The sequence below is a fragment of the Orbicella franksi genome, chromosome 2 (genome assembly GCF_964199315.1).
Source record: "Orbicella franksi chromosome 2, jaOrbFran1.1, whole genome shotgun sequence".
In the NCBI taxonomy this organism is placed as follows: domain Eukaryota; kingdom Metazoa; phylum Cnidaria; class Anthozoa; order Scleractinia; family Merulinidae; genus Orbicella; species Orbicella franksi.
Genome location: NC_138146.1, coordinates 32,163,600 through 32,177,076, shown reverse-complemented (window position 1 = coordinate 32,177,076; position 13,477 = coordinate 32,163,600). Strand labels below are relative to the sequence as shown.

The following is a 13,477-nucleotide window of genomic DNA, read 5'->3' as shown; positions in this document are numbered from 1 at the left end:
AGCTTTATTTCTACGGTTTCTGAGGTCTACCGTCCACACTTTTGCGAAAACGCTCTTCAAACCAGAAGAATTTGAAAACGCTGGGTTTTCGAATTCGTTTGGACGGAGAACATTTTGAAAACGGTGCTTTTCGAGAACGATGGCGCGACGATAATTATGTGATTTCCCTGACCAAGTTTTCCTCAAACACAAATCCAAAACGATCGGTGAGCGTTGCGTTTTCAAATTTCTTAATACTTTCTGAATTTCTGGAGTCATTAATATATATGTACGCTTTAACTTTACTTCTGACTAAAGCCTGGCAAGGCAACATTAAAGCATAAAATTTTGTAGCGCCCTTTTCTCATAAGTTTAGCTAAAAACAAGCGGCCAGTTCAACTGAAAAGTAATAAACAACTTATTCCACAGGTAACATTACTTTTCTAAGACTTTGGCATAACAGTCATTGATCAAATTAACTGTTTTCCTGTATATTCCACTGTAAGAAAGCGTGGGAAAGCGAGAAATCTTGCAAGTGCGACAGGTAACACTATTTTCAAGCGCACATCCAGCAGTCCAACACACGGGTAGCAAATCAACCTCTCGGGAGGCGATCTGTAACGTTCTCCGGGAATGCACAAAAACGGGTGAAAACATCAAAAGAATCCTTAAACGTACAAGAAAGGTCAACTGGTGGTTTTATTTATCAAGAACATGTGCTTGTTTGCGCGCTGAAAGGTTAACTGATGAACGATTACAACTACTTCCAAGCTATCTGTTGTTTATTGATGTTACGAATTGTTTACGTCCTGTTTTCCGCTCGCTGTATTTGCACCAATTCGCAAGCCACAGTTGAATGAACTTGTAATAAAAAAAGCCTTCGTGTGTCTTTGAAATACCCTTACTACAGTAGATTTTTCCGTCAGGACTTTGTTTGTGCGATCGCTAGGGGGTGCAGCAAAACAAGCCGGTGCAAAACTTTGCAGTGAAAAATTATCGAGGTTGCAAAGATGACTCTACACTGTGTCAAGTAAGTCCAGCTGATCGCAGTCTCGTTTTCCGAGCAAATAGAACAATGGTTGTAGAAACACTTAGATGTAACTTTAACTAAATTCTACATTTCAGCATTTCAGAATCTTTTCGCTTTTTCGGGCCCGAAAAGCCAGTTTTAGTTAATCGGCATTTAAAGACAGAGAGGTATATACGCCTGAAACTTCTTGTATGAAGAGAACCTCTGTTCGTATTAAGAATATGTGAATAAAACGGCTCTGTAGTCAAAAGGTTTGAGATTTTGCTAAGGCTTTTCGGGACCTTCGAGAATCGGGCCCAAGATCATAGTCTTTTTCCCTTGTTCAACTAGCTATCTGCAGGTTTAACCACGGCTTGAGCATAATGGAATATGCGACAAGAAGCAGGGATAAGTGAATGGATCGTATTTTAGCGGTCGCTGTTTACAATCATACACATCTATCGCGAAAACTTTCTCACACGCTTCTATATGCTTGGCAAGATGTTTGGCGCGGTCGTAACCCCCAGTGCCTTTGAACTGCATTGCTCATTTCAAGCCACCAGTGGTACCTGCTGGTCAACATGGAGTTAAACACGTGCAGTTTGAAATGGATGGCGCTCTAGAATACCTGTTGATCACGCTCATTGATCAGATGTTCTAGCTTAACTGTATTTTATTTGCGCGGTACACTGAAGAAGCTGGTACCCGCCAAAAAATTTATATATGGAGCGGCTGTTCTTTATTATGTTTGAGAGGACGCACGTTGTACACAAGAACTTGATGACTTTTAAGATTTTTCTTCTGGTTCTTCACACTGTATCATTAATCATAATTATTGTGACTGCGGATTAGGTTATATTATTTAATAAAAATCACTTTCAGTATCATAATATTAAGACTGAATGCATCTCTGCTTGATTGTTTGACGTTACAACCAGTCCAACTATCCATTTGTTTTTTTTTTTTTCTGTTTTTGTTTTTGAAAGATTGAATAGAAAATTGCCACCAGCTTGTGTTTACTCAAATACTCAAGCGGATTTCCGCTCCTACTTCAGTCACTCAAAAAAAGGAATACTGATCGGTAAAGCACTTATTTTCTAAGCCTTCGAAAACTTATGACACACACTTATGGTCATTCTAGGGGTGACACCTCTCTCGGGCGGACACCGCTCGAAGACAAACACCTCTCTAAGACAGACACTCTCATAGGCGGACACTGCATGGCCTCTCAAGGGTTGATGCCTCTGGACACCTCTGTAAGACAAAAACTCTCTAAGGTTGACCGAGTGCATGGCCTCTCATGGGTTGATACCTCTCCTGTTGGATAACTCTCTAAGACAGACACCTCTCTGGGGCTGAGACCTTACTAGGGAGCTAGTTTCAAACACGAACAACTAGAGCTTGTCCCAAAGGCGTCCACCTTCATGTGGAGTTAATTGCGTAAAATTAAAAACTGGTAGAAGTTTATGCTTTTAACCTTACTTATTAAAATTTCCAAACGAAGTGCTTAATTAAACCTATTAATTTGAATGCCTTAAAAATGCGCTTCTTGTGGCTATTTTGTAGACACTTCAGCCTTGACTCGATCATTAGCGGGGCAGATTAAAGGATCTCCTTTCTTCCAGGCTCCTTGAAAGGAAGTACGAAGACCAATTCCAGTTAGAAAGCCAAGGAATCGAGTTTCCTTTACTCGATGTTAATTGGCTGGTTTAAAATTCCGCGCTTTTAACTAGAATAATCCCAAATGACCGTTATGACCAGTGTTACACCAACCCCAATATCAATAATAATAGATCTTTATAAACAAAAGAGCTTTTCGCTTCTGAATGTTTTGCTTAATTCCTCAATAATGTACAAAAGGTGTTAATAACCCAAACGCAAAGTGTGTTTCATTCACAATTGAAGTTAGAAAACCTCTTTTAGGTTTGTTTTTTTATCGTGTCCAACTTTAAGTTTGAGCATGCATGTTGTTACTTGTGAAACTTTTGCTCAATTTTTCGCCTGTGACAGCCTGTTCTAGTGTATGTTCCAATTGTGCGTATCAATTTTTGTTCATTTTGTTTGAGCACAATAACCCGCGACTTCAATCTTGTTGGCAAAATTTCGGAAAACAGAACGAAGAAAGGTAATTAGCTATTTTTAAACGACCCGGCACACATTTTCGGCGTCGTCGTTCTCGCTGTAAGACGAGGAATTTGTTAACAATAGGAAAAGAAGCGACGCTTGGTCGCCGTGTTAAATACTACAAACTTATTAACCTGGCAACAAAATAATGGCATGAAATGAGTAACGCATTGCTCAAACAAAGGTTGATGTTGCGAATACACGCATTTTTACAAACTACAAGTATTGCAGTATTTCGTTTTACAATGTAAGAAGTACAATAAAATGGCCTGTGGAAGAGCCAGTTTCATTGGAAGACAACACCAAGGAAACCGGTATTCTCTAACCTTAATGAAACCAAAAATGCGTATAGAGTATAGAACTAGTACTAAGTGCATTACTTACAAATCACTTCACAAGAGACTTAATGAGTTTTAACGTCGGTTTATTAACATGACCAAGATAACTCACAGTTTGTTTAAGTTCTTGCCCTTTTGACCGGCGCGGGTGAACAGTGTTTTCTTAACGCCCGCGAAAATATGGAAATTACGCAATTAAAGCTTCTATTAGGGAAAAAATAAGTGCGCGTGGACTTTCATTGCATTAACACCTCGTAAAAAAGGCTGACTATTCTGAAGAAATATATTAATTTAAACGAAACAAAGCTGCATCTCTTAGAATTGAATTTCAAATGATTTGCAGAGGCGAATTGCATTGTGACCTTAAATTTTGGTTGTCGATCCGTCTGATGAAGCTGTATGCAACTTCAGTAATTTTAGAGTTGAGATATCCGTAAACTGTAGAACTTGCTTAATTTCTATCGAGAGCCATTCTTTTTTCACAGCGTCGGTTTGAACGAACAATAGTACTAAAACAAACAAATTCAGGCACGAAAAATAAACTATTTCTCTTGAAAATGACGCGGTTAATTAGGATAGCTGTCCGCGTTGTTTTATTAGCGTCCAACAAACTTATTTACCTAGACATTTCAAGTTTTTAAAGCAATATCAGCTTATCTGGCTTAATTAAATGTCCATCAGTATTAACGGAGCCTCCTTTACTAAATTACTTGAAATGAGCATGGCACGGAGCGTAAATTGCCTTTGTAAAAGTGCTAAAACAAAACCTATAATTCGTTTAAAAGGTCCCCTCAAAAAAACAAGTAAAATTAATTTTAAAAAGTTCGTAGTATCACTTATGAAATGCTTTACACACAACGAAGTACTTTCTCTTCATATCGAAATTTCAAAGTGGTGTTACGTATATTGATCGGCGTTTTCGAATGTGTAGTTTGCCCTGTTTTCAACAATACTGTACGCTTTAAAACAATATTCGTTAGCTTATCTGAGCCGCTATTTTGCGAGGGGCTGTGTCTTTTATAAATGTACCTGTATGACTCGTGATCTTAGCTTAAGAGAAACACCTGATTCTTTGTCCAAATTCGTCCCCTGATCAGCGCCACCTGCGCCCCTAAAACTGTTTAAACTCGAGCTGAATGGGCATTCGGTGATCGTAATTAAGTTGGCAAGCCAGTGTTATGCTAATGAACAAGATTGGCGCCTCGTGCGGCCCATTCAACTGTGTCAAGGTCCATTGAAGCGTACGCACAATAGTAAACGTCACAAAGAAGACGTTGGAAACAACACTGGCTGTACTCTGTTGGATTGGCAAAACAGCCCCAAGCTCTTTAGCAGTAAAACGCAAGTTCGTGCGCTGAGAACCGCCAGAAAGCCACTTTTTCGCAACTAATTGAGCTACGCCGCTTAGAAACCGTTCAAATCACCTCGGAGGAACGTTTCAAGGCAAGAGCGGCATTATTTGGAGAGCAAAAGCTTGAAAATTCGCTTTCCCGCCTTTTTTCAATTACTCAGCAAGATTTTACTACGAAGGAAGTAGGGGAAAGCAGATCTGTTCGCATTGATAGACGCGTGGCCAGTGAGTCGTGAACAACAAGAACATGCCTTCAGCGAAGAGTCCACGATCTACGCCGTCCCACTCGGTCGATCAGAAACTGCTCCGTACCAAAGAGGTTGTGATTCACCGAAGTTCTAAGAAGAGCAACAGTTGTCAATGTTGCGGAAAGCGGCTTGTAGCTCTGCCGCTACTTGGGTTCACGATATTTTCCATAGGTTGCCTCCTCGGAATTGGCTACTTTAGCATCCATCGAGTAACCTCGTCCGCCTACCACACAGAAGGGCTCATACCGTCCTACATAACAGGAGCTGTGGTAAGTTCTTTTGTGTCTCTCTTCTAAACATCAAGTTTACACTTAGTTAACGCGAGTCGGAAAAATACATCGGGCGTCGGCAAATATTTTACATCAACAACTGATAGCATAACCATGAATACAGCTTTATTTAGAATTACATTCAGCAGGCAATGATTCAAGGTAATTTGAAAATTAACTGCCTCCAGGTTCGTTACAACCTTTGTTGTAAGCGTGCGCTGATTAGGTTCCCAAGTCACGAATTAACACCTGATGTTACCTGAATATTCATTTAGTGAAATTATATAAACTACAGCAATAAATTATACCCGGAATGGAAAACACGCCGCAAAAGCATAACAGGATTTATTTTGACAGTTATTAGCCGAGCTTGCATTACGCAGCGAGAATTCAAATTAGCAGAGCGTGTTTTGCTTCCCCGCCTTTCAATCGAAACTTAATTGTATTGAAACCAGGAGTTCTTTCACACAACAGTTAAAGAGTTTATCTTTTTTCCTTGTCAAAGCGGCTTCCGGCAGCATAAAACTTTTATTCACAAAATGCGTTTTTTGAAAGGATTACTCAGAAGTTTAACTAAAGTATATTAGTTACTTGTGTCAACAGGGACAAGTGCCCGACGCTTATACATATTCAACGGACTTAAATTTTGACAAGTTCCACACACCAGATTACTAGGTCCCACATTCCGGGAGATCTCGAAGTTTAGTTTTTTTGGATTAGTTCACTTTGCGACGGCAAAATCACTGCGCCGTAAATGGCGGGAGAAGGGATTTTCTATTTTGGTTTAAATCAATTTAAAACTTTCGAAACAAACAAAAGAATTTGAGTGACTTTGGCGCGTGCGTGTTCTTGTGTTATTTGAACGGTGAAATCTTGTAGAATGGGTTTCATGCCGGGAGCAAGAAAAAAACTTAGGCAAGGTACTGCCGTGTTTATCTGTTTAGCTCTTCGGCCAAAGGCTCCTTTTGAAATTCATTGGTTATTGATCTGTTAAGGTGAAAGAGCGTTTTGGGATTTATTCATGGACACGTGCCGAGACTATAGTGCAATTGTTCTGATGCCAAAAACGCGTGTTTTTGAATGATACACTTAAATGCTTTGTTTTTTCCTTGTACAATATCTCGCGCTAAAAGCACCATTAGCATAAATTTAATTTCAACTCTTCAAAATGCCGAACAGTTTCGGCTTGCGGGATCAAAACCGAACCCGCTAGAAGCTGATTCGTCCTTTTTTACAATATCAGTTATCGCCAAGGCTGATTTAAGAGACTAATTTTTTGCGCTTGGGGGCAAAAAGAAAATAGTTATTGCAAAGTTATTGTCCTATGAGCAATGAAGGATAAAAAATGTCACAACTGATTATGAAATTTGGCTCGATTCCCGGAAATATAGTCCTGCAGAAAGCAATATTGAAGATCGAGGGATCAAATCATGTTATTGTTTACGAAGTTAAGATCCGCACGTGTTCATTTGCATAGCAACTAATTAAAGCCTCGTGCCTCAGCAAGTTATATTTGCATGTGAAAGAGTCTTATTAATAGGTTCTAAAAAGAAGTTTTTATCTTTTTAATCCTTTAGGAGCCATTGGCGATTTTTCCGGTGGGTTAATCTAGTTATAGCGGTTATTTTAAGTTCCGTTTTCGCGCGTATGACTTCAGCTATAATTCTTCCCCAGTTACAACCACCCTGCAATAAATTGGCCAGCTACATCATTCTTGGCGACTTCTGAGGAGCAAAATTCTAACAGAGATGGACGGCTTTTCCCTGCGCAAGATTAGAAGTGAGCGATTTAAAGGCCACACATGGCAAGCTACAAAACAAAAAATTTCAGACTAACTCTAAAAAAAAATTGTTCAACTAGAAAAGTTTGTTTTAGCTAAGCGTTTATTCGACCCTTTCGTACAGTATTATTACTGATTTTTTCATTTCCGCTATAATAGAGGAAAAGAATCACACGACTTTGACTTTTTGTTCACGATTTATTAAATTAACAGTTGGCTTAATCTTTGTTGGTATCAAAAATAAGACAATTTACTTGAAATTTTCAAAAAAGGCCGATCCACACCGAACTTGGTGAGATTTTTCAGAATAACTCAGATACCCCGGAAAGGGGACTTAAGGGAGTTAAAATCCAAAACAATTTCCTGGGGGAGCATGGCCTCGGGCTCCCCTAGAAACTTGTACCTTCGGCGCTTATTGTTTCGAAAATCGGTCTCCATTTATCCTAGATCTACGCCTGTGGCGATTACATTTCGTCCGACTTCCTACGTCGGAGATTAATCCACCGGCCAAGATTTATGGAAAGAGCTACAAGATCATGTAACAATAGCCTAGATTATATTGACACTAAGATACAACCTGTCGTTTTATATTAAATGATCGCTTACAAACTCAGCCAGGGAGGAAGGCACATTTTCATTGTTTCGCTTCTTTTTGTAACTTTGAAAATTAAATCAACACTTGCGGCCTAGGGTGATAAAGACACCTGCTATTAAAAAACATGTGTTTCAAGGCGAAACTAGGAAAAACACATGTTTCAACAAGCGGCATTCACGGCGAACATAACAAAAAACTGTTGAAACCTGATAGAGGTTTTCAAATCACTAAGCAGTTTACTGTCAAATTCACTTAGCAATGAATGCTGTGGCTCTTAGTTAAAAAGACCATTCGTCCTCGGCAAAGGTAAATTTAAAAAAGATGCTTGACCGCGAAAACAAGATAAAAGTAGCTTAACTTTGCTCGTATGCGCTTCCATTTCATTGAAAGGGAATTAAAATACTTAAACAAGAAATTAGCGCCAAATTGCTGTGTTTGTTTACTACGCAATTTTCGATCGCGTCGAAAAACTAGGTAACTGCTAGCTGAAGTCATTTTTCGGGCAAACTCCTTTAAAAACAGAACTTCGCGTGGTTTTTCGATTTTGTTTGGTATTAATTCTCTGTATCGACGAGTTAAATCTGGCTGAAACACTGAAATCGAGACGGCACCAGATTTGTTTTTCTTCTTTTTTTTTTCGCTTACTTTCAAGATTCTACTTTCTTTCGTTAGGTCAGTATAGGTAAACGAAGGAACTTATTTCGCAAACGCGATAGCGGAGAAATAAAACATTCAAACAACATACGCTGAAGTCAAATGAAAGCGAGGGCCTTTAAGTGAAAATATCAGCTGTGTCTGGTAATATGCGTAAAATATCAGGAGATTCAAAATAATGCGGTCCATTTTGTAATTTCCCCAATTTTTTCAACTAGGAAAAAACTAAGGAAAAGAAAAAGGGTAAAAATCATACAAACACCTTGTTGTTACGAACAGTTGGCAGTCGCAACTGAGAGACCTAAATCTCACTCAGGCTGTAGCTCTTAGGGTTTCAATAGACTCTTCTTTCAGCAGTGTCTGTATTAGTATTGTTCAACTGTTTCCTGGATGACAAAGAAGAAAATGCTCTTTTGTCTGAGTTGATCGGCGAAGATACGATGAATAAAAATAGATTAACCGAAGCTGGCGGGATTTCGCGCGCAAGTCCGCGCGAGTGCTTTGTTCAGAGGAGACCGTGAGAGAAAATAAATTGCTCGCGCGCGCGCGATCCATCCAGTGACTCTAAAATAGATAAATGGCAGATAATTACACCTTTTTAGTTGACCCATTTACAACGTATACCTTTGGCCACAGTATCAGTTTGGAACGAAAATCCAACCAAGCAATCGACTAAAGTGTTAAAATTTTTTTTCTTTTAACAGCTGGGTGTAGTTGGCTTACAACTGATGGTCCTGTGCAAGCCACGGTCAAAAGTACTGGTAAGTCTGTTCACCTTGTTTGGTTGGGATCTTACAGTCATACTCTGAAATGAAAACATTGTGCGAGTTTTATAGTCTGTATAGAAAGCGTGAAGAGGCTCTATCACTATCAAGTGTTGTGTCTAGCGTGGGCGATAGAGGCAAAATTTGCAAGGTTACTCTATTTCCTATGAATAGAATCGTTGTCGTTTACGGTGAATAGAGCGTTTTCAAATGACGTCACTCAATCAAATACGGCAGCCATATTGGTATTCCAAAACAAGGAAACGGTGGCCATGTTGGTGTACCAAACCAATCCCGGCCTGTGGGAGTTGAACTCTTTTCTTAAGTAAACACTTCCTTTTGTTTCAATAAACTTGTATGGGTGCTGACCACGTGAGTGGAAACGCTCCATACAAAATAATTTAAGAGCTTTCTGTCGCATGTCCGGGCTGTTTCTATTACTCGCTAGATATCTTGGTCTAAAATCAGATCCCGAGCCTGGGATCCCGAGCCGCCACAACCATGAAAATAAGCCGTTAAGAGAAGGATTCCGTTATGAGTGACTCACAATTGAATTGCGAGTCACTCATAACCAGGGGAAAATTCCGTTGAGTAAAGGATTTGTATATTGAATTTGGACCTGCTTAGCATCTCCTAACCCTTTTCATTTAAATCAACAGATCGTTTCTGCGATCATTTTCACTGTTGCCGCGGGGTTGCTTTGTTTCGCTGGAGCGCTGTATACTGGAACTGAAATAGCGCCGCTCCTTGCCAAGATGGACAGCTGTCAATATTTTCCTGTTGAGAACTCATGCAAGTGCTTTCATCAGACTGAGCTGCGACAAGTGTCAATCATCTTCAGAGACACCGCCAATTGCAACGGAATCCAGAAGAAGCTCCGAGACCTTGTGTACGGCATGAGCGGTGTGTACAGTGGAGGACTGGTCGCCTGCATTGTGGCTGCTGTCATGGAGACACTGCTGTTGTGTCGAAAAAGAAATTCTAAGGTAGGCCTTACTTTAGAACACGAAAACAATTTTACCAGAATTAACATAGTTCCCCTTTTCTCGCTCAATTCGTTCCAGGCTCGGAGAGATTTCAAGTGCTTCTCTATGCTGATCATGATTATCACAATACAACAGAGAACAGGGTGCAACAACAACTGTGGTGTAAAAAATGAGCTGTGTTACCTTGATTATGCATGTATACTTTAAAAGTCCCCACCTACAATGTACTCTAATATCGATCGTCAATATTTTCTCATTACAGGCTACGCTCCACTCCAGATCGGACGGCGATGGCAAATGCACTGTGAATTCGCGCCAGTCTCAAACGTCGCAAACAGACCTCAGCGTCATCGAAGAAGAAGACGTTGAACTCGGAGCTGCAGAAGTACAACGTTCCACCATCGACGCACAAACCAGTCAATCACCGACGAACTTTGCTCGAGAAGTGCCTTGCTCTCATTACGTGGTGGACATGAGCATACCGCGAAGAGACTATGTCATCAATTACAATTCAAACTCCAGGCATGACCCACCCCCTCCGTACACCGAGTAGAATTGTGGTTTGGATGGCTGACCGGAAACTAGAGGACCTCCGAGCAAAACGGGAGAATTAATTAAACAAAGTTGTCCTGTTCTTGAGAAAACTATCCTTGGCTAATTGAAGCAAATATTATCTCAGCAAACCTCTCAAGTTGAAGATGACTCAGTGATAAAGCGGTATTGAGTACCGTCTATGTCTGATCTGAAGCTACCTCCAGCATTGGCCTGAACATAGGTAATGGCCATGGAATGTAAGCATCTCACTTGCGAAAGAAAAGAGAAAAACAGTATATGCTAAATAAAAAGCCCCATCTGTGAACAGAGGCAAGACCCATATTGAGAAACTCCGAGAGCTCCATAACGTAGTCTAAAATATAATTCTAATCAATTGAGCTAAAATTTAGTTCGCAAATCTTCAGCGTCTTGAAATAGTACGGCCTGTAGTGAACAATGTAAATAGACATGTAAATAAAAGAACGCAAAATGTAAGAAGTTCTATGACTTCCGAAAAATAATTTGAAATATAGTTTAAGATATAGTTGTAAATGAACAAATATTTCTTTTTCACAAAACGCTAAACAGACTTGCTTGTTCTTATAAATTTTCCGGTCCATGGGCCCTGTCAACATTTACTGACTAGTAAAAGCGCTGATCACACAACTTATTTGAATCGGCTTTCAATTTTTAATAAACTGTGATAGCATTTATTGTGATATATTTTCGTAGCATCATATTAAACGTAAATAACTTTCTCTTGTAAAGCCGTCTTTAGATAATAAATATTAAAACTGTTGTACTATCTTTGGCTTGTTTTCTTTTTAAAACGACATGTAGGACATGCGCGAATTGTACACTGAGAAAACAAGAAAAACGAGAGATGCCGTGTAATAGTCTTTCTTATTTTCTTGCCAATAGCTTAATTTCAACCCCCTCTCACTCCACTCCCCCAGAACACCCTCAGCTTTTTGAGGAAACTGTCACACATATTCTGCACCTCATAATTTTCATAAAATACCCTCCCCTAGGGAAGCTCTCTTTACAGTTCCAGGATATTAAGACTTCCGAAGTGTTGTTGACAGCTTCATTTGACGACTTGGTGTTTCACAAGAAGGTTTGTAATTTACTTCGCCGACCCTCCCTGATCTCTGTGATTATAAAGGATCCAACATAAGTTTGGTGGGATGCGGGATAAAAGTGAAAATGGAGGCGGGATGCGGGATGACAGAAATTTTGATGGCGCGATGCGGGATGAAAATACTTCGGCGGGAACGGGATTTCAGTGCTCATTTTGGCAAGCGGGATGCCGGATAGTTTCAAAGCTGATGGCAGGAAAACAGAAAGTCACACGTTACGGACGTCTCACGGAGAGCTGCAACTTCAGTCAGGTGAGATCGGGATAATATTCTGCTTGGGGCTGGATAGCGGTAGTCAAAAACAGTAGCGGGATGCGGGATTGAAAAAAAAAAAAAAAAAAACTATGTTAGACCCTCATGGCAGATTCCTGTGGTCGTAACATGGGTAATAAGCATTTTACATTCCGTCTTTTCGGTACACGCAGTACTACTGCGATCATGGGTTGAGTAGGAACTTCGGAATCCTACAGCATGATTTGTTCCGCGCATTGGACCAAGCCAAAATAGTCAAAGTATGCTATCCATTGGATAGCCTTGGACAATGATTTATCCGGTAAACCTTGGCACCGGCCAGAGGTTTTCTCTTTTCAATGTAACTAAAGTGTGATTGACCTTGATTGCCATGACGCTTTTTATCAGTAGCAGAGACAAGAAAGAAATCATATCGGAGCGATGGCGGGTTTGGTTAAACTTTTTTCCCGCGCGTTTTGTCTGTCGTTCGGCGGGGCGACATACGCTGCGGCGATGCAGGGACAGGATTTTCCCGCCACTCATGAAGTCCACTACCAAAGAAAATTTTACTGCCGTTATCCAGGTAATTCAGCTTTCTTTTACTCAGTCTACCTCTAACATTTTATTACCATATTGAATGAAAGCGCTCCAAGCACTCATTCCCTTGGAATTGGTCGGTTTAGTAAAATACAACGAAGCTTAAGGAGCTCAATCACGGTATTCCGAGTTATTTTATCCGCGTTCAGAATTGCCTTTAAATTGAAGGAAAACTGAAAATAGTAGTTAACTAAGATGGAAAAACACCAGAGATAACAATAAACCCTAAAGGAACAAGGACTGTTAGGGATGGAGAAGATTGGTGGGGATTACAGATGATGACGTTGAAAAATTGTGGCTAAACTTTTGCTCAGTAGTAAGTTATTGGCAGAGTGGAACCCCGCCTTACGGCCACCCCGTTAATATGGCCACCTCGTCATTACGGCCACTTTATTCTGGCCCAAATAAAAGCTCAGTCAGTCATTTTCATATTCAAAGAACCCCTTTAATACGGCCACTCCGTTAATACGGCCATATTTTTGTGGCCCGCTACTGACCGGATTAACGGCGTTCCACTGTAGTGCCACTGTACTCAGGGTGTGTACTCTCCTCTTAGGTTGTTGGTCTCCTCTTAGTTTGTTGGTCAAGCAACATAAAACGTTTAACACACAAATCTCACGAGTAAAAAAACTTTCTAAGGTCGAACATCATGGGCAAAGTGGCTTACATGAACAGTACATTGTTTGCATGGGATGGTAAAGTCTGCATATGAGCCAAGTGGCCCATCAGGCCGGAGCTTATCCCGGTTTCTATAACCAGTCTGATAACATGAAGCGACTGGGAGTATTTCTACTCCCCCCCCCCCCCCCCTCCCGTGTATGGACGCTAGTCCATCGCAGGGTTACCCCCTTTAATGCGGCCATATTCTTTCTTGTGGCC

The 13,477-nt window shown here is 40.4% G+C and overlaps 1 protein-coding gene across 1 annotated transcript; it reads left to right on the top strand.

Moving 5' to 3' along the window:
* Positions 1–4,111: 4,111 nt before the first annotated feature.
* On the top strand, positions 4,112–13,395 carry LOC145479342 (uncharacterized). The gene is made up of 4 exons (XM_081457680.1): positions 4,112–5,318; positions 9,052–9,108; positions 9,771–10,097; positions 10,360–13,395. The coding sequence occupies exons 1-4, from the start codon at positions 5,049–5,051 to the stop codon at positions 10,648–10,650; spliced, it is 945 nt and encodes a 314-aa protein (XP_081313806.1). The 5' UTR covers positions 4,112–5,048; the 3' UTR covers positions 10,651–13,395.
* Positions 13,396–13,477: the final 82 nt, after the last annotated feature.

Bases quoted from the DNA above. Each gene is read 5' to 3' on its own strand.
- LOC145479342 (XM_081457680.1), top strand. From the start codon at position 5,049: ATGCCTTCAGCGAAGAGTCCACGATCTACGCCGTCCCACTCGGTCGAT. The intron at 9,109-9,770 runs GTAAGTCTGTTC...TTAAATCAACAG, and splicing joins AGCCACGGTCAAAAGTACTG to ATCGTTTCTGCGATCATTTT. The intron at 10,098-10,359 runs GTAGGCCTTACT...TTCTCATTACAG, and splicing joins GTCGAAAAAGAAATTCTAAG to GCTACGCTCCACTCCAGATC.